The sequence below is a fragment of the Molothrus ater genome, chromosome 1 (genome assembly GCF_012460135.2).
Source record: "Molothrus ater isolate BHLD 08-10-18 breed brown headed cowbird chromosome 1, BPBGC_Mater_1.1, whole genome shotgun sequence".
Lineage (NCBI taxonomy): Eukaryota > Metazoa > Chordata > Aves > Passeriformes > Icteridae > Molothrus > Molothrus ater.
Window position 1 is genome coordinate 106,952,587 of NC_050478.2, and position 24,506 is coordinate 106,977,092.

The following is a 24,506-nucleotide window of genomic DNA, read 5'->3' on the forward strand; positions in this document are numbered from 1 at the left end:
GATTCAATTGCTCCAGAAATTTAAGGAATGTTCTTACAGGGAATGTATAAGGGATGTTGTGAACACATTGTTTCCTCCTTATTTACAGGAAAGACTATAGAAAATTTCACAGGCTGACTGTGATATACAGAGTTACTCATATACGAAGTATGTGAAGACAAATAAGACACATTAATATTAAGCTCATCTTTGACAAGCACTATTTAGTGAAATCAAAATGGTCCCTGAAAAATTCTGGCTCTTTGGGCTTGGTGGGCTTTGCAATGTGCTATAAATATTCATGAACTAATGAAGTACCCACAGGGAATGTTTACATTTGAATAGGCCAATCAAAGGCGGGTGAACTCACAAGCTCCAAACCTGGAAATTTCTTATTTAGAAAAGAATTACTGCATGAAAACCTAATGTGGCCATAACACCCCTCAGTCCCCAGGAGGGAAGGGGCACTGGAAGGGAATTCAAAGAATTTCTTTTTGTATTTAAACTTTGTTTGACATTGAAGCAAAAGACTTGCAGGGGAAACACTTAGAAGGTATGTCCTTAAAGAGCTAATGCATGAGTGCCTCCACTGTGCTTCTCTTGATTGCCTTTTTGAGAAAATTTGCAAAGAAAATAATTCTCCCTTCTAGGGGGAAAAAGTCTCAAATCTCAGGAACACAAGTCTGAATTTTTTAAATCTTGAAAGACATGGAAAGATGTGCACATACTGATGCCCACATATCTGTCTGAAACAGAATGCACAGTAAGGGCCCAGGAAAAAAAGCAAACTTGCAATGCATGCAGCTCAACCTAGTCCCCTAAAACACAAACATTAATTACAAAGCTAGTATCTCTGGAACATGTATTATTATCATCATCATCCTCACTCACAAGATGGAGAGCATGCATGGTTATGTGGAGCAACTTAGCACCTGACCTTACAAATAAATCCAGCTCTTCTGACTCCTCGGCATTTGCTCTGAGAACAGCAACCTGACTGCCTGCTAAGGACTAGGGCCAACATTAATGAATGTGATGCCTGTATTTAGGCATCAAAAGTGTTTTGTTGAAACTTTAAACGAGGCTGTGGCTGCTCAGCACCTATGCTTTTATCAAGGTTCCTAACTTCAGGCATTTTTGACCTGATTTCCTGATGTACTCAGCACCAGCATCTTGCCCTGGCCTTATCTGCACCTGGAGGTGCTCAGCACCCTCTCAGAAATAGGCCACTGAGTTTGAAAATGCTGGCCTAAAGCTTTGACTGTTAATTGGATTCCAGGTAGGCTTCTTTTTAAGAGGAGCTGACAAAGTTATTCCCTGCTGGCTCCTGGCCTTTGGGGCCTAGAAAGCCAGCATCTGTGTTCCACTCCTCACCCTAAGAGCTTGGGGACCTAGAAATGCCAAAACTAATCTCCAATTTCTCTTAAAAAAATGTTTTGAGGCCTTTTCTGTGTGAAGAAAACATCCTGCAGATTTAGAAGTTTTGTGCCTGTTTTTGTGTAAAGAGCATAAATTATTCACCGTCTCCCCTGCTGTTGGGACCTACATGGTACACAGACTCAACTACTGTGGGGGCTTTGGCAAAACAATCCTAGATGGAGGTAGCTGTGCCACTGCTGCTATGGCTGATGCTATTCCTACACCAACCTCTTTCCCAGCTGGCCCCAGAAGGCCTCTGCCACAAGGAGACAACCCCAGCCCAGGTTAATTAGCAGTTTTCTCTAGCTGACCCCCAAATGAGAGAACATAGTGCTTGAATCCCAGCTCTGCCACTGTCTCCAATAAAGGTCTCAGTCAAGCCTTTAGTTCTTGAAATAGCCTAGAGCTTGCTTAGTTCTGCTCCAGCTCAGGTCAAGGGTATTTTAAAGGCTGTTTTAAAATGTTGAGTTTTTGGGAGCATTTTTCAATGCTGAGATCTTTGGAAAGTTTAACCCTTAAAGAAGTGAGGAAGAAACTAGAAGATTAGTTTCAATAGTGCTAACTTGGAACAAGAAAATGGTAAAACTGGAAATCCAGAGAAGGAGTCACATTAATGTACATAAAACTTCCATAGATTCTTCTATACTGCCCCTGTCCTGCCTTGTTTCAGCAGCTTGTACTGGGAACTAAGAATGTTCTCCTGCTGTTTGAAGCGACATGAGTAACATCTGCTATGAGTGTTTCATTCTTTCTTTCATCCTTTCCCTGGGGAAGGAGCTGTATTTTTTGTTTTAGGAGAGCTCTGTTGCTGTGGTTTGGGATTTTGGGGAAGGTTTAGAAATCTACATACAGGTATATGTTTGTATGAGAGAAGGGAGCCTTTGGCACATGTAGGTGCATCCTGCTCTCAGAAGCCTAAGTTGAGGACATCTGTCATAATACTTAACTGCTGTGGAAGTCTGTTCCATGCTTTCACAGGCCAGCCTGTGAGGAAGTTCTAGCTTCTGAGGAAAAATCTCCAGCTCTTTGGTAGAAACGCTCACAAAGCAGAACTTTGTCAACTACCACATTGTTTCCAAATGGGAAGAACTTCTCAGGTCATGTCTGAGATGCGCTTGACTCAGTCCACCAAGAAAATTAAGGACTGAGTCTTAGAACACAACTGGACAAACATGTAGGAAGGCAGTATAGACAGCAAGAGAGCTGATTGAATATGCTCCTGGTCTCCTTTGCTACTGAGGGCCAGTGCTGCAGCTCTCTGTATTAGCTGGAACGTCCTACAGGCTGATGGCTCCATGCCCAGGTATTCTGTGCTGATGGAGTCCAGATGGGAAGCAGCAAGGGCGTGAATCACTGAGGCCAGGTCCCTTTTGAACAGGATGAGAAGCAACTGCTGATCCAATTATTTCTTGCCCTAGTTTTCATGTTTCTAAAGTGGGGACACTTAACTACCCCAGGGGCAACTAATTATTAGTCACAAGAAGTTAAGGAAATGTCCTAATTTACCAAAAAGAGATATCATTTTTGTTCTGGGCAAAATGGTGCTGAGATCATGTAATCTTGGCTAGCATTGTATTGAAAACTAACTATCAGCACTGATAATACACAAAAAAAAAGTACAATTATTCATCAATTCTATTGGATATCAGTACCTCTCTGATCCAACAACATCTGCATAAAACTAAAGTGAATTGATTCATTCACTTTGGTTAACACCCCAAAAGGGTACCTCATTCCTCCCCACAAGCACCACAATATGTTGTGTTCCTAGCCAGGTTGGATGGGGCTTTGAGCAACCTGGTCTTGTGGAAGCCATCCCTGCCCATGGCAGGGGGTTGGAACCAGATGATCTTTAATGTCCCTTCCAACCCAAATCATTCTGATTCTGTGGAATTAATACTAGCACTGGAAATAGGAAAGAAATTGTTACTCCTTATCAGAGACAAGAGAGGCACAAACACCAGAGCAAACATCTAAGCCTATGTCCAATAAGATTAAGGCAAAAAGGAGCAGGCACTGGAAAGAGCATGTGGGCAGGAAAAATAAGTCTTAATAGGTACAAATTCCTTTCTCATAATTTAATGAAAATTCAATAATAAACTAGTGATAAGTTTCTTTACTTCCTTGTCATTCCTGGATAATGAATGGACAACACTGTTTTAGATATATCCATGCTCTGTAGACAACTAAATGGTTCAGGTGTTCAATTAGAAGATTTTAATCTTTTGGGGGAAATCTAGGCACCCTATAAATGCATCTATCTTTCAGCTTCCTAATTTGTAGAAGCTTATTTTATAAAAGCCCTTATTGTGTTAAGCATGTGTTATTAAAAGCTTTCTATTTTAAAGAATAAACACTTTTAGGGACACACTTTTTCAACTCAATTTCAGAAGTATAAATACAACATATAGCCTTTTAAACATGTAAGTACAAAAATTCACAACTTGAAACACTCTTAAAGCATAAACTTCTAACTGTTACAGAAGGTTTCCATTTGCTCCTCCATATGCAGGTAGTATCCAAAAAAGTTTAAAGCTGGTTCTGCAGCTATTGAGCACAAAGGCATTTAAAAGCAGTGTACGGAGCACAAAGGAAGTGTCAAAAGGATCTTAAAACAAAGAGCAAATTCCTGTAAAATTTCATTATTTCAACTTGAAGGTTGAGCAAAACATTGAAGGTTTGATTTTCAGGACTGGTCATTTGTTCTCTGTTCTCACCGGAATGTGGTCCTGTGGGATTGTGTTGCATTCCTATCAAGAGCTTGGAGTGAAATAATGGAAACTTCTAAAGGGAGTCTTACTTGATTTTTGTATTGAGAAGGTGACATGAACATAGTGTGAGGGGATTCTTATGTTCCTATAGGTTACTCTTTCTGAACAGGAGCCAGAAAATGCTAAGTGAAGAATCACAGTCGGCCAAACACCAAATTAAGCACCATTATAATGCATATATTTTCTGTTTGCTTGAATTAATTCCCTTTATCAGCTGAACCATACATGTGGATAGGACTTCTATGCTACTGCATTCTGTCCTGCTCTACTTTGTTCATGTTTCCACCCTGCCTTCCCTACAACCATGGAGTGACCCTTCCTTCTAATATGACATGATCCTCATGGCCTGTGCATGGGAGAAGAACATCAGATGCACATTTAATTTAAAAAGTAAGGAACAGCCCTTGATAGAATAAACATACAGCTATGCTGCAAGCCCCAACACAAACCAAGGCAATGTGAAAGGACAGAGAAGCATAACCTGGAGTACAGTTGCCAAAAATTCCATTTCTTTAGGTGGTAGATAGCCTGAACAAAGCCGTGCCTCCTAGAATAGGTTTTAAGTGGGAGTGGGCTGGAAATCAATGCATTTTCAGCAAAAGCAGATCCCAAAACTCAGTACCTACTGCTGTGCCTGAGTGCTTTGCTGCCCTTTCAGCAGCCTGGGTAGGTAACTGCAAGTAAGAGCAGAAAGACAGTGATCCCAACAAATAAATCCAAATGGCATGATGGCATTGTATTTTTTTAAACATAATGCATTCTCCACTGAGGTAGGACTATCCAAATTAATTAAAATAATACTAAACCTAATGAATTAAGTATATAAGTAAATTAATACCTCTTCCTTATTGCAAGTGTAGATAAGACAGAGGGAGGCTGTCACTAAGGATGCTGAGATGGGGTCTAGTAAGAGCCTTCTGCAGCATGGAACTACCAACACACTGTCATCTAGCCCATGTAGAGCAGAGTTTCTCTCTGTAGTGACACCCTTTTGTGCCCTTCACTAGAAAACCAGGTGCTTCAATTATGTTGAAGTTTCAGTGAATGAGGCTTAGATGGAAAGAGCAAAATCTTTTTCTTAGTCTTGGGCAGGAATAAATTTTGAGTGGAAAAACATGTCATTTGTTTATTACAACAAAATAAAAGAAGGCAGTTGCTTGGGAACCCATGTATTTTGAAATGGAAGTGTATTTTAGATGGGATAGGCTTGTTAGGAGGTGATTGTTCAAATCATAATTACACTCTGTGTGCTTTACATCTTCATAATTCAGTTATCTATTCTGCTTTTCAAAATCCAGTCCAAATTCTACTGTTAAAAGTAATTTTTATCTTGTGTTCTTGTTTCTTTCTTTTCATAACTGTCTTTTGCATACCTGCACCTCCTTCCTTCCTTCCTTCCTTCCTTCCTTCCTTCCTTCCTTCCTTCCTTCCTTCCTTCCTTCCTTCCTTCCTTCCTTCCTTCCTTCCTTCCTTCCTTCCTTCCTTCCTTCCTTCCTTCCTTCCTTCCTTCCTTCCTTCCTTCCTTCCTTCCTTCCTTCCTTCCTTCCTTCCTTCCTTCCTTCCTTCCTTCCTTCCTTCCTTCCTTCCTTCCTTCCTTCCTTCCTTCCTTCCTTCCTTCCTTCCTTCCTTCCTTCCTTCCTTCCTTCCTTCCTTCCTTCCTTCCTTCCTTCCTTCCTTCCTTCCTTCCTTCCTTCCTTCCTTCCTTCCTTCCTTCCTTCCTTCCTTCCTTCCTTCCTTCCTTCCTTCCTTCCTTCCTTCCTTCCTTCCTTCCTTCCTTCCTTCCTTCCTTCCTTCCTTCCTTCCTTCCTTCCTTCCTTCCTTCCTTCCTTCCTTCCTTCCTTCCTTCCTTCCTTCCTTCCTTCCTTCCTTCCTTCCTTCCTTCCTTCCTTCCTTCCTTCCTTCCTTCCTTCCTTCCTTCCTTCCTTCCTTCCTTCCTTCCTTCCTTCCTTCCTTCCTTCCTTCCTTCCTCTCTTTCTTTCTCTCTCTCTTTCTCTCTTTCTTTCTTTCTCTCTTTCTCTCTCTCTTGTTTTGTCTCTTTCTTTCTCTCTCCTTTTGTTTACCATTAATAGACAGTATCATTACAAATCTGACAACAGCCCACAAAAAGACATTCATTTGGCCCTAGTTTTGTTCCCCACCAAATCAAAAGAGAAATTCTTTCTACTTCCCCTCTCTGCCATCACTACACTCCTACTGCAGTGCATAGCTTTCACATTTAAAGAAAAAAGAATACTTTTATTTTCCATTTCACTGGTTAACTAAATGTTTTATGGCTATCAAGCAGAAAAACTTGGATGCCCAATTCTCTCTCCTAGAAAATACCTTGAGCTTCAAGAACCTACAGTGCAAGAATCCTGAAATTCAGCTCTGTACCAGGTGGCTTTCTGCCAGCATCTTTTTGAAGCAGCATGGGTTGAATCACCTGCAATTTCTCTTGACCTTCTCTAATTCCCATCCTGATGATAAGCAAGAATCAGAGGAGGTCATGGCAAGTACAACTTTGAACTCAGCTATCAAATACATAATGCCTTTAAAACTCCCAGGTAACAAGTGTAGTACCTGCAGCTCTGTTTGGAAGAAGAACTTCTGTGGACACTGTGTGCAGTCATAGATCTTGTCTTCTTGTCCATGGGCTGAGAAAATATGCTGCTGCAACTTGTTTGCTTGGACAAACACTGAAATATTAGACAAAGAACAAGCTTTTCATTATTTCATATCATAAGTGAAGAGTTCTTTTATAAACAATCTCCCAATAGCATTGAACAATTCCAGGATGTAAAATTAGGCAAGTGCATTCAGATTTCACCTTACACTGTTGCTATAATGCATATCAATGAATGTCATTTATCTACAAAGTGTGAGGCTTCTTCTAAAACAAATGAATTGAAAAGAAGATTCCTGGTGTAAGGAAAAAAACCCAACAACTGACCAAGAAAAATAAAAAGAGACCCTGTCAGGACAATCAATGAAGATTTCATTTATAGAGTATCTGAAAATGCCATTTCCTGTTCAGAATTATTTCTTCATGCTTACTGCACTTTGACTGAACACACACAAAACTTATTTCCTGGCAACCAACAGGTTTGAAAAGCACAGATGCCAAGCCCCTGTTTACTCTGTGTGCCTAAAGTTAAAGCTAACAAACAGCTCTGTATTTAAATGTGTTAATGTTAAAAATTATATCCCACAGCTATATTGGGGCAATGTCTATAAATGTGAAACAGAACTGCAGGTAAATTCTCTTTGGATACTTTAAGATCAACTCTGCCTACACACTGAATGCAAGGGTTTCAATAATATAAACATGTTCAATTTTAATGACTACAAAACAAGGCCCTAAGACTGTGTAACAGTTTACCTAGGAGACATACTATTAATAATTAAATTGTATATGCCAGAGGCAGTGTTTGGGTTGGCAGCACTGACTTCTGATGGATGCCTGGTGCACTGTGACCTAAAAAAGTTTGCATCTACAATATTAATCTGTATAGGCAGGGAAAGGATTTATTAAAGATGCTGGCATTTGACTTTGACTCCACTCCTAATCATTAAAATTATTCTAATTGCAAGGCAACAAAAAACATCAGAATATTGTTCTTCTGAGTCATACATTTTAATCACATTTCTCATTACCCTGGAAAAAAAAGATCAGATTCCATTTTCCATATAAAACTTATATTGGTGATTTTTACTTCTCGTTAATATTCTAGCAACATGTGCTGAAGTAATTTAATGGCACATTGCTAATAAAGCATCATTGTTTGTGATTAATGCTCACTGTCTATTTACCCCATCAGCAAAAAGCAAGAAGAATTTCGCACAGATTGGAATCGACTTATCTCCATACTCCTTAACACATTTCACAAGGCTACTGGCTCAGAAATGGAAGGATTAGTTTTATCAGGGATCTTGGTCACATGGAGAGCCCTCAGTGGGTACTCTTTACATATGCAAGTTTTTATGTTGCATTTACAACATCCTAAACTTGGAAATGGAAGATTCATGACATCACACTAAAGAAAGATCACACCATAATGTGTAAGCAAAAACAAGGGAAAAAAATGGTAGAATCAGTAGTAAAACTAAAAACTTGAAGGAATGCCTAACTGAAAGAATTATTGAAGACAGATACTTTACTGACAAACTGTTTCTGGTAGTACTACACATGCTCGACAAGCTGTGCAGTGAAGAGGAACTATGTATTTTTTTAATTTTATAACCCACAGAAATGTGTGAAATCTGAACACAGAGAGGTAATAATCATCACCAGCCACTGTATCTGAAAGATGAAAAATTCAAATTTAATTTTCCTTGGTAGCACTCGCTTAGGTTTCACTGGGCGTGGAGCTGCCAAACAAAGAGGAGTAAAATGAAGGTATTAAAGGGTCTATTTGCTTATCAATGAAAATCCCTCACTTCCATTAATGGAAAACAGAAACCTTGAATGGCTTCCAGAATTAGCATGCCATTGATGTGTGAATACCCAAAGTGTGTTTTGTCATGTTTGTGATTATCTTTGATTTTCATCTTTTAAAGCAAAATTGGGAATGCAAGCTACATAGTAACACTCATGTTTTAGGTTATCATTTTATGAAATGTTCTATTAGGAAGGCCTTAAAAAAACTCACAACAACTCAGTAGGCATCCTTTTAATGTGTTTTCATTTCCAACAACAGCATTTTTCTGTTCTTCATTATGGCCCAAACACTGCAGTGCTTAGCCCTACTGGGTCAAGTTATTTTCTCACTTGGGTTTTACTACTGAATAACAGCACTGACTCGGGGAGGATTATTCCACACTTGGACTTGTGTCAGGGGAGAGCAGAACTTGACTTGTGGCAAGACAGCATGGTTTGCTTTGTAAAGCACATTACAAGGGTGTTTCTTCTCACCACAAGCCAACACACACACGCATGTGGGCTTTCTTACCCCATCAGAGGAGAATGCTGCTGCACAGGCAATGCCTGGAAACTGGGGCCAAATTCTGCTCTGAGTTTTATTGGTTTAGATGAAGCATCTGTAGCTTTAAAGCAGAAATTTATGGATAGTTTTAACCTTGGCAGGTTTGAAACATAGAAGTGATATCGTGGAACATAACAGACTATCACTTCTGTAATTATAAAAAGCTCAAACTTCCGATAGAAGAGCCTGAAATGCACTTCTTACAGATGGATGACTGACCTTCCAAGGAGCTCAGCTTTCTAAACGATTTCTAATCAATATTATTAATGAGCAAAATGTAATGTTCCCTCCTAAAGCTGACCTAAAGCCAGCACACAACACATTTTTTTCAGGGAGTTCTGCAAGGTCAAGCTAAGGGCATGACTGGGACAAGCAGTGATGGGCTCCTACCTGTAAAGCACACCGGGCATTTGAAGGTGCCCCCCATGCCTTCAAAGCTGTGCTCTATCAGGTGGCACTGAAGTTTGGCAGGAGAGTCGAATGTCTGATTGCAGAGTTTGCATTCATGGTTCAGTCCTTCATCTGTAGGAGAAATCAAAGGAAAACTGAAATTCACCACAGCCCTTACAAAGAGAAAGTCAACACAATCTGTGAACTGGAGCAACTTTTTGTTTTCCTAAGCTTAGGAAACTGGATTGCTGAAATGTTCTCTTACCCAGAATGTTTCAGAATATCCAAAGCTTGACTGGGCATTAAAAGCACAGATTTTCCACTTATAATTAGCACTATGCAGGAATGCAGAGCATTAGCCTTCAGGAGGAAATGATGACTATGACCTGAAACATCATTTCTTAGCAGAGCCACCCAGTCACGACCAAGTACATTTGCAAAACAGCACGTGAGGAATTTAATGCTGATCACACATCATCCTGTCTACCACGGGTAAGAACTGTGAATGCTGTTTTTGGCACTCTGGCTGAGGTGGAGTTTCTTGTAACTGGTGTGAGAAGGGTGGGTAGGTTATACCCTCTCACCACTCCTACACCACATTCCCAGTCCTGTGGGCATACATGAAAACTTTTGCAAGCTGCAGGATTTCAGACCTCTCTTTCTGACAGTCCTGGATTTTTTCCCTCTTTATTTGCATTTCTCCTCCGAACAGCCCAGAGAAGTCCCCACGCGCCTTCTGACGCAGCTTTCCCGTCCACGTCCTGTGGCTTTAAAACCCTTCCCGCTCCCCGCCGCTTGTTCCTCTGCTTCCTCCCATTGTCCTCCAAGGCCGGCTGGTGCCTGGCACCAGGTTCCCTTCCTGAGGGTGCTGCAGGATTCATCCACTCTGCCATGAGGGCAGTCAGCGGCTGTCCTACTTAGAAACAGTTGCTAGGTAAGAAGTGGCTTCCAGCCCTGCTGCAGAGGCCTCAATTCCCACAGCGCCGCTTAGAAAAGGTCCTTCTGTATGTCACCGGTGTGCTACACGAGTGGCATTGATCTCGCAGGTAAATATTGTATCTGATTATTAAAAAACAAGCGGGAATGGAGTGCTTGGTGACTGGGGCAGCTCCCTGCCATTTCTCAGTTGGGAAGGAGCGATTCAGGAGAACGCCCTGTCCATGTTGAACACCTAAATGCCAGGCTGCCAACCTCCCGCCGGATACAGCGCTGCCTGCAGCGACCATGAGTGACCCTGGTGATGGGCATTCACGAAGGATATTGGGTGCACAGACAATGTTTTGCATCCCACACGACAATCCTTTCCACTGGTGTAAAGAGAGCATGACGTGGTGTTCCTGTGGCTAAGTGGGGACACATTCCTGCCTCAAATGACCCTTAGTGACTTATGAGAATTGTAAAAAAATGTCAGTGGTAGCCCCCAGCTTTCACTTCTTGTTACTCCAAAAGCTAAATTTAGCCTTTGCGTAAGTCATGGCATCTCTAGCCAAAGGAGGGGAATTAGACAGTGTGAGCTAAGCCAGGCCATGGTGGCCATTCTGCAGGTGGAACCACTGAAAATTACCATTGTGTGGTTTCCATGAGGTGTCAGAGCTCTGCACAATGAAAAGGGGCAGATGAAACCCAACAAAGACAAAGGTTTACACACTCCCATGCAGACACAGCAAACTGCAAACTTTCTTTCCTTTTCTACCCAATCCTTCCTGAAAGCAATGTTCAATGTTCCTGACAGCCTCTGCTGCATATATGTAACAACTTATAAAATAAGGGCCTTGTAAAATCATGGCTCAGGCCTGCTACTTAGGCTAAGTGGAAGGGAACTTTAGGAGAGTGACTCAGTTGGAATAGGAGTAGAGAGACGTGAGAGACGTGAGAGAGGTGAGAGACGTGCTGCGTGACCGCCCCATGTCCACATCGTGGTGTACAGTGGTTGGTTGACTTGGGCTTGTTGTGCCTTAAAACTATACTATGGTAATGGACTAGCTGCTTACAAAGGCCTGGTTTTTGCAATAAAGGGCTCTCCTTTGCACCTGCCTGGGGATGCCGTGTTGCTCTGCATCATCACATGCATGCTGCAGAGCTTTTAGAGGGTGTGAAATGGAAGGCCTGCTCTGAGTGTCAGCTGAAAAATGTTGGTGGTCCTGGCAATCTGCTGCCCACAGACTGTTGCTGCTGAAGTGCCTGTCTCTGTTGCCTACATGAGACAGAAGAACTTGACTCTCAGCCTGTCTGACCAGGCACCAATTTATAGCTGGATCCACTGAGGACAGCTGTCAACACAAACTCAGGCAAAGGCTGAGGTCAATCTCAGCTGTTTTGACACCATGGCCTCTCTGGAGAGACTGGAATATGGTGGCGACAGAGCACAGGCTGCTGAGGTACACATCCCACCCAGCCACATATGCTGGTAGTCAGGTATGATAGCTGATAAAATCCTTTGCAAAAGACTTCCAGGGGAAGGTTAAGGGTGGGTGACACTTTCTCATCTTGTAGGTGACACCTTTTGTAACTCTTCATTAAAAAAAAATTAAAATATTTATAAAATATATGCTAACTACTTCATTAGCAGGGAAAATTTTAGTGGATTTTCAAGAGTTATCTGGGATTTGGCATTTTCTACCATCACTGACAAACCCTTCCAGTGTGTTCTGCCTTTGCTACTGCTGAGAGAGGACAAGTACAGCCCATGCAAGCACCACCAAGGGGAGCATGAAGGAAAAGAACCTGGCACACTCCAGTCTGTAGATCTAAGAGACACAGACACATCCTCCAAGGCAGGTTGTAAGCTGTGTGCTTCCAACAGGCAGCAACCCACAGCTGCAGGCAAAACTGCAGAACAGCATACTGAAAAGAGGAGGAGGGCTCAACAAATCTTATATAAATGCCTCTTCTTTCCTGAACTTGCTAATTAGTTATGAGGACTGTACAGGCAGACTGACACACAATATTTCTCCTATATGCATATCTTTGCCATGGTCAGTATTGAACAGATAGTTCTGGAGATGGTGAAAGTTCCCCTCAATGGGCAGTTACAAGATAGGAAGCCTGTAAGGTGAAGTTTCTTCATCAACCTGTTTGTGCTGATACACACAGGCAAAGCAATTAGGACAAAGAGAGCTCCATCTCAGGATCTTCCAGAAGTCAAGGTGAAAATAATCAATGGCAATTCTCAAATCACAGAGTGACTGTTGGCAAAGTGTAAATGAACCATGCTAATCATTCTTGAGCATGGGAACACAGAACAGGGAGTTCTTCAAACATTCCAAGGAAGAAAGACTTCCGAAAAAGAAATACTTTTATATGATGCTACAGAAAACAGAGAAGGCTTTTTTTTTTTGGTCTTTCCATTACCTTAGTTGATGAAGAAAAAGGAGTGAGAAAGGCATGCTCTCCTGATGTTGAAGCAAAGCTAATTTTAATTACACAGGAATTGTACTTGTTCAAGAAGAACTGAACCCCATTAAATGTGACTCTTATTGTATTTCCCATATTACTCAGATCCAAGGTGACTTCCTGGTCTCAAATATCAAAATCACTTTGATTATTCTATGTTGCAAATGTGATTTTCCTAAAGGCTTATAAACAAGGTTTGAAAAATCCCCTCACCCACTCGCCTGGGGCAGATAAAAACCTTCCCCAGGCAAAAGACATCAATTTGTGCAGAATCTAAGTTTCTCTTAAAAATGAAATGCTTTTAGTTTCCAAGTTCTAAAGATCATGTTTAAAATAAGACTACATTTGTATAACTAACAGAATAATATTTTTCCTAAGTCCCACTGTTTTCACCCATTTTGTGCACATCACCAGCTTTGTTGCATCCTTGAAATAAAGGGCAAGGTTCCAGCCCTTGAATTCAAGAATCTGAGACCAGCCACGATTTAAATTTAAGGAAGACAGCTAAGGGTACAGAACTGGCAGAAGAGTCAGGATCTCTGGCTTCCATTCCAAACTCCAACACTGACATGCTCTTATCACCTTGGGCATGACAGTGTGGCCTATGTTTCTCAGACTACCCATCTTTAAGGAAGAGGTGCTAATTTTTAATTTCTACTTTAAAAGGCTGACCTAATTACTATCCCTTGAGACTTTTTAATACAACCAAGATAGTGGAGCTGGAGAAGAGTCGAAGATTATCTACCATACTCAGAAGACCCAGAATCACTGCCATCTGCCTGTGAAAGGGTTTAAGACTGTATTTCTTGACACATAACTTGCCTGGATCACACAGCACTGTGGAAGGATGGGGGAACAAGGCTTTGTCCCTTTTCTCCGCTTTCCCTAGACAATTTAAAAGCACAACCAGCCTTTTATCTCCCACTGGCATGAGAAGACCCAGGATGTGGCAAATCCTGCAAAGGTGCCAGATGTGGAAAGAGCATGCAAAAGGCTCTGTTTACGCAGTGGCCCCTGTCTAGCTCTCCATGTTTAGCAAACAATTTGATAGGGTGCTATGGAAGTGCAAAATATGATATCATTAATAAATAAAGGGCCAGTGAAATGTCACATTTTCAGTTTTCATTTGGGATAAATCTGAAATGGAATGGAGTGTCAGATACAGTCCAAAGGGCTCTCCTTCCCTGCAGAACAGAGCTGCTGCTCTTTGCTCTTACTCAGGCAGAAAAAAAAAAGTAAAAAAAAAATTAAAAAAAAAGTGCTGAGCAGCTTTAAAAAATTCAATCAAAATAATCTGCTCTTTGGAAAGGTGGCGGCTGACAGTAATTGGAAAATACTGTCTGACTCATTTATTAAAGTGAGATTCAGAGTCAATTGATTTAATAACCATTAGAATATTCTATTAAGGATATAATAGGTTGGCACAGCCCTATTTTTTATTAAGAGTTATAGGTAAGAAATAAGCAATGCTATGGAATTTTAGACAACTGCTGTATGGATTAGACTAAAAATATGGCTTGCAAAATAGGTATAAAAGCAGCAAGTATCAGGAGGAGGAATAGGAAAGTACATTACAGTGCAAATGAGTTAGCTGAAGGATGAAAAAGAAATGAACCTTTAATATAAAGCCCGCACTTTTCCAAATCTAACAGAAAACTATGCACTGCATTCCCTGGTGTGGTACATCGTAAAACAAGTCAGCACGTCCTTCACATTATGGGCCCAACAACGCCATCAGGAAGGCAAGAACAAAGTACCCACTGTACAGCACAGAACTGGTGCTTACTGTTGCCCTTATGTGGCTGGGATATGAGCTTGGACATGGTTAAGACCTCGCAAGATGGATGGGAATGGTTTACCCACTGCTCACGTCAAATGAGTTTGATGCACGCAGAATTTCTGCATAAGTAAATTGCTTTCCATTTGTAATCTTTATTCAGATAGTGGGAAAATGTAAACATGAATCAATTCCAAATAAATGCATTTAATATTCATATAAATGTTTAATATTTACACAAATATTAAATGTTTCAATGCAGGCAGGTAGATTTTAATTGAGGTGCAGCCATTACCTCAGCAACTAACTTGACAACCAGCTATAAAAGCAAATATAATCAGTCTTCGTGCTGAGCATATACTTATGTTTGGGGATCCTCTTTGTATTGGCTACCCATGTACTGCAGAGTTACTGAGCTGCTTGTACAGCAGGCAGGATGCTCCCACTTGCACCTGCCCCAGAGCCAGCGCTCTGGATGACCCGGCCCAGTTTGTGTTACCAACTCAAGGCACAACTTGTTCATTCCATGGAAGGCCCTGACAGTACACACTTTAAACAAGTGGAACCCTTTAAGCAGTGTCTAGACTTGTGTTTATGCTTCTTGCTCTTCAATAAAAACAAAACTAGAGCAGCTACAAGCAAATGTTCACTGGCTGACTTACATGCAGCTGTTAAGTCGGTAACCACTGGGGGCCCTCTTATATTGTCTGATCAACACTACAGCCATTACCAGAACCAATTTGTAACAGTTTATAAGTAACTCTTTCTCTTATTCATCCTTGAGATTGTCCAGAAGGGTCCCTGTGCCTTCTACTCTGAATAAATCTATAGGCAAAGGTCCTAGGATCATGATGTCCTCCTGGTAAATCACAAGGCCGGGTCCATGCTCAAAATCATCTGCTAAGAAGTCATGTAAAATCTGCCCTCCACACACAACAGAGGAATGAAATGGCCTGCAGGCCCTGTAATTTTTTTTTAGACCTAAAACATGCACAGCTCCCACATTCAATGTGTTTTCTTTGTAATATTTTTACCAAGCAAACCATGCCCCTAAACCAATTTCTCCTTCTTCACATTGCTTTCACTCTTCCCTGAGCTAATTCTGCAGCACACATTTATAAGCCAGAGATGTGAGGAGTAAGGAAGCAATGCCATGGATGACAGCTAACCCCTCAGCTACAACATCTCACACAAAAACAGGGGAAGGACAAAATACACCATACAACACTTTAATTTCCAGAGTGTACAGCCATCCATGCTTCCTAGCTTATAGTGCTGTGCCTACCTGCATCTTTCAAATTCTACTGGCCACACACCTACACAACCACCAGCCTCCCTGTGACACTTCAGACAATCTCATTCCTACTCAAGATTTGGTCTTAGGGTTTGCTGAGGCAAGTATGTGCATGACATGTACCTTCACATGCTAAAGAGCAAATAACAGCTCTTCCAAGCCTGGAAGCTGAAATGGAACAGTACCTGAAGTCTCCAGCACCCCATTCATAATTTTTCCCTGACAACACTAATGCTTCTGCCATTTTCAATTCCTCAAACATTATCAGAACCCCTCAAATGAGAAACATGATCCATCACAGCGTTAATTTTGGAAGCTGACATGAAAAGCATGGACATAGGGATAAAGGAAGAGACAGTAGAGGCAAAGCATACAGCTGGCATTTGCAGCAGGAAGAAGTATACAGCTAGAATTTACAGCTGTGAGAAAAACCTGCCATACAAAACCAGTTTTTGTTTAAGTCCTAACTAATGGTTCAATCCTGATGAGACAGGATGGAGGATTGGATGGAAAGACAGAAGTACACCTGTCTTTCTCCTGGACTGATGGGCAAGTCACCACATGTTAGGAAACAGGAGGGCAGGGGAAGGAAATACCCTCCCTCCTCACTCACCCTCTATGCACAGTTATCCTTCACACCTTCCCTCTTGTGCCACATACTACTGCTCATGTAGATGCCTGCATGCTGGTCTGTGTTTATCCTTAATACCACTTTTAACCAAAATCATGATGTTAGCTGAAGAAACTCAAAACATCTGGTTGCACCCCGAGCAATGTAAGCAATGTCTTTCCCCTTGCTTTTTTTTTTTTCAGTTAAGAATGATTTTTAGGCGAGACTCTGCTCATGCCAAGGAAAGCTGGTAGACAAGATCCTAGCAACAATCCTAAACTCTTGAGTCACCAACAACTGCAGCCTCTCAAGGGGAAGGTAGGGACGAGGCTATGACACTGCCTTGAAGGTCCTGGCCTGCAGCAGCAGGAAGAGGATGGGAGCTGCACTGTGCTGCTGAGGCCAGGCCATGCTGACTCCCAGCAGCTTGGTAGGAGCTTTATTCAACAAGCAGGAAATAAATCCTACAGCCCTCTGCAGTGCACTGCTAAAGCTACAGCAAAGGGTGCTGATCGATGGAGTGACAAAGAGCTGGGATCCACCTCCTCAATTAAAGCAAAAGTTCATCTCTCCAGGGACAGATTTTGAAATTAGATCTGCTTAAGGGAAAGCCAGTCTACTGCATCTTTCATTCCACTGTATTTTTGTCTGAAGCAAGGGATGCATTTCACTTCACCAACTGTTCACTTTTTTGCTTGGTTGCACTCACTTTGGCTGCTTGTAAGTGAACTCTTCTTACCACATGTGCCTTGTATGTTCTATTAAAGCCACAAATTGTCTGGCTTCAGTGAGGCTGGATGAAAATAAAAGAAGGGCAACTGGCAGGGTCTATTTCTTAGTAAGTGTGATGTATTCAGATCAAGTAAGAACAATTTAAATACAGCAAGTCCCCTCTCCATCAAACAACAACATTTTCTGCACAACTGGCTACCAGGAGAGAGTTCAGGAATTCTGCAAGTGTTATTCACCAGCTGATGGGACATGCATAATTTGCTACTCCCTGTCTGTAACTGCACCAGAAAAAGGTATTAGAATTCGTTCAGAAAAAAAGTCTGTGTTGCATCACATAGCTACACACATTACAAGGTTACACTCCATCATTGCAATAAAATCCCATGTGATGGAGCTTATTTTGGAAACAATTTTGCTATGGGATATAAAAAGAAATTTAAACCAGTAGGAATAAGCTGAGTGGTATGAGTTATTTGTAGACAGATGATCCAGCTCAATATTTGCCTTTTCAAATAGCATGAGCACTGATTAAAAACTTGGTGACTGATTCTCCAAATGCTGACATAACTAACTGAGGAGAGCAGGCCTCTCTCATCCTTCTAGACTTCTGCCTAGGCTTTTTTGTGGGACAAAATTCTGCTGAGGTGCAAGGTTAAGCCCTCCATCCTTGTGGAAGGGGCTAACAGCAAGCTTGTTAGCTAAAAGAGCGAGAAGAAGCTGAGAAGTAAGAAAAAGCTGATAAAGAGCTCTTTTTAAGGCTGTAACTAAAGAGACTGAGAGAAGAAAAATAAAAGAACTTTGCAGCTAGATGAAGCATTTTTAGAAAGTTAGTTAAGTTATATAACTTCTCACTAATAGTATTATGTTAATTTATTGTAGCCAATAGTAAAGATAGAAAAAGCATAAACAATTAGAAAGTGTATAAAAATCAGACATGTTCAATAATAAAGTTGTTGCCAACTAAGACTGCTTGTAGTCTCTGCTTTATGTCGTGACCGCCTCAACAGCAACACATCCTCTCAGTATACAGTGAGATATAGATTATTATCTGAATTTTACAGAAAAAGAAACCATACCCCAAAGCTGCATCCCAAAGAGAGAATGAAAACTTTCTTACTAAATTAATGGTGGAAGAATCAGACCCTGCTTCATCTGTTCACCATTATGAATGCACTATTGGAATTGAGTTTTTCTCTGTTCTCTTCTGTAAGCTAAGAGCCTATTTCCAGGAAAAACTCTTGGACCAAATCTTCTTTAGTAAAGTAAAATTGCAATTTGAATGGCTCAGAGGTTGCCTGAGCTAAGTAGATATTAATGATTTAATCAAACTGTAGGGGGAAAAATAATAAAAGTGTCATATTTGTATTGAGAAGAACTAAGCACAGTAAAAACAAGTAAAAACTTTTTGCTTTTTTATTAATTCAATTTTTTAAAAAATGCATTCAATTTCAGTATTTTTGTTCACTTTGTAGGCTACAGTTTTGTTTTCTTGTTCTTGCTCTCTGGTTGGAGAACTAGCTTTCTCTGTTAATTGTTGCTACATGCCTACTAGTAATGCCCACTCATCTGGGTCTTCTGGAAGACACTGGTCAAAGTACAGGTATATCTACTTTTAAGCTTTGCACAAAGAAAAGATGAATTTTTAAGGTAGGGGAGAATATTTCATGTTGCATAAGCTAGATACAAGCTGTTCTAAATTTAGTGGTACTGAGAAAACATCTCACATGGAGACAATCAAAGTGTCAATATTAATTCTACACTACAGTGGACCAGAAGTAGAAATTATGTTTCGTACACAAGTCTCATCAGGTATTTCTTTTGTTCTGAGTATACAAGAAGGGTCAGAGTTGCCTTCTTTCTTTTGGCATGAAGCTATTAGATGTCTGGAAGATAAAGCCTCTAAATGCTGAAATGCTGTTTATCTACAAAGAATTGCCTGCTTATTCTTAAAAGATAGGAAAGAAAAAAGAAAAATGGAAAAAAAAAAGAGTAGGATAGGGCTTTCCTGTTCTATTGGATATTTGACTCAAGAGCATGAAGAAATAACAGTCCTTTTCATATTTCCTAATACATCAGATAGTATTGATATTTTGTTTCCCAAATCTTAATGCTATTATATCAGTCAAATATTATTTGGCATCATTTAACATAGGTGGAGGAACACTTGGGAATGAGCAGCCATTGCTGTGATTTTGATCCAGCTCTTCAACTCATTTAGGTGTATATCAACTTTCTGCTTTCTTTCCCCTTAACCTCCATTTCCTCATCCCCAGCCCTCAGAAAAAAACAGGGAGTAAGAAGAGGTGCAGGCTGTGAAGGCCCTCAGGTCCATGCTGATAACTGGGCATTTAATTAGATTATTTTCATGTGAGCAAACTTCTTTGCCTGTTAGGGGAGATCTCCTTGTACAGTAATGTATTAAAATGATAAAGCTCAATTTAATATAAAGAATTATTTATACTGCTCATCTGATTAAGTTTGCTGTTTTATTTAGGAAAGCATTTAAAATGAGAAAGCTCAATTTTAATTTGAGCTAACCTTTCCCTATGTTTCCCTTTGATTCTTCTATAAAGCAAGCAAACAGCTTTGGGCCCACATATCAAAAAAGGACTAGACTTCATTCTAAACCTGCTCCACTCTCCTTCCTGCTTTCTCTGCTGGTACTAAGACTTCACACTGAGCTGAACAAACAGCTTTTGGAATTTTTATATTGAAAGTTCTTCATTTGTGGATAAGAGAATAATGAGGGCCAATTAGTTATTCTTTCTCTATCAGTTACATGTTTGGGGCTTGGCTTTATTTTCCCAAATTCTAAATGCCTCTGTTAACAGATTTATTCCAACCCTTGATCAAACCTAATTCCTCACTGGAGCAAAGACACCATTTCCCACCACGCTAGCAACTGAGGAGTGGTGCCTAAGAACACAGCTGCTCCTCCAGTGAACTTTGATGTAACAGAATGGAAAAGTTTTGAACTTCAAATAATAAGGGGGAAAGAAGAAAAACACCAGAGTAGAAGAAACAGAGAAAAGTTGGCTAAAAAGAGATGTATCAGACAGATAAGGATTGGCTGGGGAAGGAGAACAGATGTAGTGGCAACAATAAACAAAAAAAGGAAGTAGACTGAAAAGGCGAATGGAGCTGAAGAAGTGGTGAGCAGAAGCAGGACAAGGGCATGAGACCTGTGTAAAAAGGAACAGCAAAGTCTCAATTTAACCTTCACTTGAAGTTCACTGAAGAAATGCAGAGTAGCATGCACTTCTAGGCAGAACTTGAGTAATTTAGTGCAGCTCCTGTGACAATAATGTTAGATGTATTTTTACATCCAAATGTCTCAAGCCAACAACCTTACCAGCACATCATTAATAACAATAAGCAATTAAAAAGAACAGCAGGTTACAAATATCAAGAATCAAACTTGGGGTAAAAATACAGGACCATTATGAGAAAAATAAAAGTATAGGCTGTCAGGTCAGTATATAGCCTCTCAAGATAAAAGTTATAGAGCTGGAGAAAAATGTGGCCTGACATTAAATGACTATGAGGTGATTAACCTCAGTGAGAAACCAAAAAACACTTGTAAAGCTCTGAGGAAATCTGAAATGTGATATGAAAACTGTGCCTGTAACAGCAAGAGATAGGTGGCTGACCACTGTAAGACATCAGCCTTTTACTAAGACATACTCTAATAAATAACTGACAAGACTGCATTTGCTGGCTGAAATATTCTCCAAAAGGCCCACTGAGTTTTCATTGCATGTGTCAGTTCATTTAAACAAGAAGAGGTAGGAAAAAACCAGAGGAACTCAGGAAGAAAGGGAACCCAGTCCAGCCCTACATGTATTGCTGTGTGTACATGCACAAGGTGCCTAGCAGTCCCTGAAACCAAATTTATTTAAGCCATGTGCTGCAGAATGGGTAGAATGGGTTAAAAGCCATGAGATTTAACTCAGTGTATGGCTGGAAGTCTGCACTGAGCAGTTTCCCCTCAGAGGGTTTCTCTGTAACGGGGAGAGTGAGAATTTCAATTTTTTTTTAAATGAAGACTGAGATTTTGACGCAGCACTGCCATTTCAGGGGCTCAGGTTGAACAAGAAGTACTGAACATTGTGAGACTTGTGATCAAATTGTGAAACAGTGAAACCTAATTTACCCAAATGAAATGGGGGACACAAAATTAATTCAGATAAATGAGGATTTTGAATAAGCAAGGGACTATTTAGTGCTTTTAACACACATCCTGGGACATAACCTCATTACAGATCAGGAGTGTTGTGCTGTGAGTTTGTGTCAGAGTGGAAGTGTCACTGACACAACAAATAAAACCAAAAATATCCTACTCCCTGATCGCTTATTTTGTGTTTCCATACACACGCTACACGAGCCTGAAGAATAATTAACACTGCTGAGAAGAAGCAGCAACAGTGGATGAGTCTCACTACAGCAGACCTCTCATCATAGCAGAAATACAAATGTACTAGTTATCGTAACTGTGTTATGTTAAGTAGACCTTTGCCCCACATTATTGTAAGTTAGAGGAGGGAAAAGGGAAAAGGAAGATGATATCAGCATTCTTGATGATATTTTATTTATCCTCACACACTGTTGACACAGTTGAAGAATAAGCAGAAGAATGGAAGGAGACACACAAAACACTTGCAGACACAGATTTTTTTTTTTTTACATTTCGTCAGGGACAAAAAAGTCAGTGAAGACAGCCATCTCTTTTACAGAGCAATCTCAGGAATTAAAGGCCACAAAAAAGGAAAAAAAAATTTGGAAGTGTTTCTAACGCTATCTTGTAAAGATGCTTATAAAGCTTATAAAGATGCTGTGGACATTTTTGTTGTGGGTAAATTTTTAATTTCTTAACTGCATGAAACAATTTGACCAACACCTGAGCACATTTATTTAAACTGTCATTTAAATATTGCATACCCTGACTTTTTTGTAATAAAGGCCAGCTCCAAAGGATTTTTTTTTTTTGCATAGTAATGATATTTTCCAATCTTGTAATGATATTAAAAAATATAAGCATTTCTTAACAGAATGATACTAAATATGCATTCAACTTGCCTTGTCTTTGTTTTTTTTTTTTTTTTAAAGCTGGAGGGCCATCATTTGGAAACCCTGATGCTGTTTAAAACAAAGCATCTTCATCAGAAACCTCACAGGAAGCAAGTTTCTCTACTTACTTGGCATGTTATGCTTACTTGTCAGTCTTTCTCCAAACAAAGTGGGGAAAACAAGCATATGAGATGCAAAGATGTAAAGCAGATAGAATATATCCCCCAGCCCCTTCAATTGCTTCCTTCACCTCACTCAAGAAGCAATTTTAAATGTATTAAACCTGGAGGTGAGCAGAGGGATTTAACACTAGGCAGGATTTGAACAACAGAAAATAAGGTCAAGGAGGAGTATTACCCCTCCAGTCGTATTTGGAAAAACAGGGACATTTTAGAAGTAAAAAAAACAACAGGGCAAACTCACTTGCTGTGCTCTGCATCACTCTGACCAGCAAGAGCCCACTGTTAGATTTTGCAATGCATTTTGCTAGGTGAAGCATGCAGATTTGGATCCCATGACACTTTCACAAATAAGCAACATATTTTGTTGATGTTCATTTCTGTTTGACTGCTGGACTTGATAAATGACATGGCAGCGGAGAAGAATAAAAATTGCTGTGTTAAATCCTTGAAAATTATACAGCAGAAAAGGTGGGCAGCCTCTGTAGGTCAGCTGGGCATCAGAAGCCAAAGATCAGAACTGGAAATAGTAGTTGACGAGGAATACCCACAGAGCAGCAAGGAAACTGAGGTGGGGCAGCTGAACTGAAAGCCGTATTTGCAAGCCATCTATCCACCCCCTTATCTTTCCAACATTTTATCTATGTGACTGACACACCCTTTCTCTACCCCCACCCCAAAAAGATTAAAAGACAACAAGCTGGGTATGAGGAGAAAAAAAACAACTTGAAATTGAGTTATAGCAAACAGAAAGTTGGCTGATATACCAAAATACCAGCATTTCTCAGAAAATAAACCATTCTGAAGGTCCCAGTAAAAAAGTGACAACAGCAAGGAAAGTCCAAATTAAAGTTGTTTCTTTGCCCTTAACTCACTCTGTCGGTAAGATATTACCTCATGTATAGTACATTATCTTTGAACGATACATTCTGTGCCCTTTGTGCCTGAATCAAAACTCTGTCACATCGTGATAAGTCAAATATGCCTGCCAAACAACAGGCATCACCATTAATTCCATGAGAGGCCCTCATGAAAGAAGTGCAATGTTGCATGGCCAAAGTTCCAGTGATATCTCTTCCCAGCAGTGAAAAACAAATCAGTGTTGGAAGAGAAGAGTTTGCCTACCATCCTGAACATGTGTTTGCCTTTGTGTCAGAGAAACAGCAGAGAGCTAGCTAACGCTGCTAGTAACACTGCAATGGTTTCAATCATGGGGAAAATATATTATGATGCAACTCTTATAGGGTTAATGCAACAAGAAACAAATGTCCTTCCTTCGGTCATTTTTCCTCTGATAATAAGAAGAGTGCATATGGAGGGTTGACTGATTTCAGCCAGGTGAATACCAATGGAACACACATCTTACTCTGTGTTGAGTAAGATGCATGTTTTGCAGTATATTTTTAAAGATGCCTCATGAATGATACATGCAAAAGCAGCTTGATTTCTCAAATCTAGTGACTGCCATTGGAAGCTGGGTGTCCATCTGCATTTACACACCATTTAAAAGGATGATCCAGCTCTCTTCAGTGGCACTGCAGAGGCAGAGACCTTTTTGCCCCTCTGCTCCCTGCCCATGTGTGTCATTCCCCCAAGCCCCCTCACTGCTTTCACCCAAATATAAATAAAAAGGAAAATCTGCTTCATTACATTTGCTAGCATTAATTGATGTTTAAAAAAGTCTGTTAAAAATAAAGCCCAGCAGTGACATTTTTCTTTGCTAAAGCACGATAGCAGCACATTATAAACATTACAAAAAGGTCCCCTGGTAGGATTGCGAAGTTCCACTCTGGCAGTAAAAAGCATCTACTGTATATTCCCTGATTTTTTTTTTTAAATTTTATTTATTTATTTATTAATGAATGGTAGGTCACAAATGCAGATTAAACTCCCTGTCTCAGCAGCAGGGCTGCAATATTGAATGAGGGAACTGG

At 40.4% G+C, this 24,506-nt stretch overlaps 1 protein-coding gene across 5 annotated transcripts in view; it reads right to left on the minus strand.

Annotated features, from left to right (window-relative positions):
• The window catches only part of ZNF521 (zinc finger protein 521), a 230,679-nt gene that overhangs the window by 20,040 nt on the left and 186,133 nt on the right, over positions 1-24,506 (minus strand). For all 5 annotated transcript variants that reach the window (XM_036406813.1, XM_036406814.1, XM_036406816.2 and 2 more), the window contains 2 exons: positions 9,521-9,652; positions 6,729-6,844 (listed from right to left, as the gene is read on the minus strand). In XM_036406813.1, coding sequence (XP_036262706.1) covers positions 6,729-6,844; positions 9,521-9,652 — 248 coding nt within the window. The remainder of the gene's footprint in view (positions 1-6,728; positions 6,845-9,520; positions 9,653-24,506) is intronic.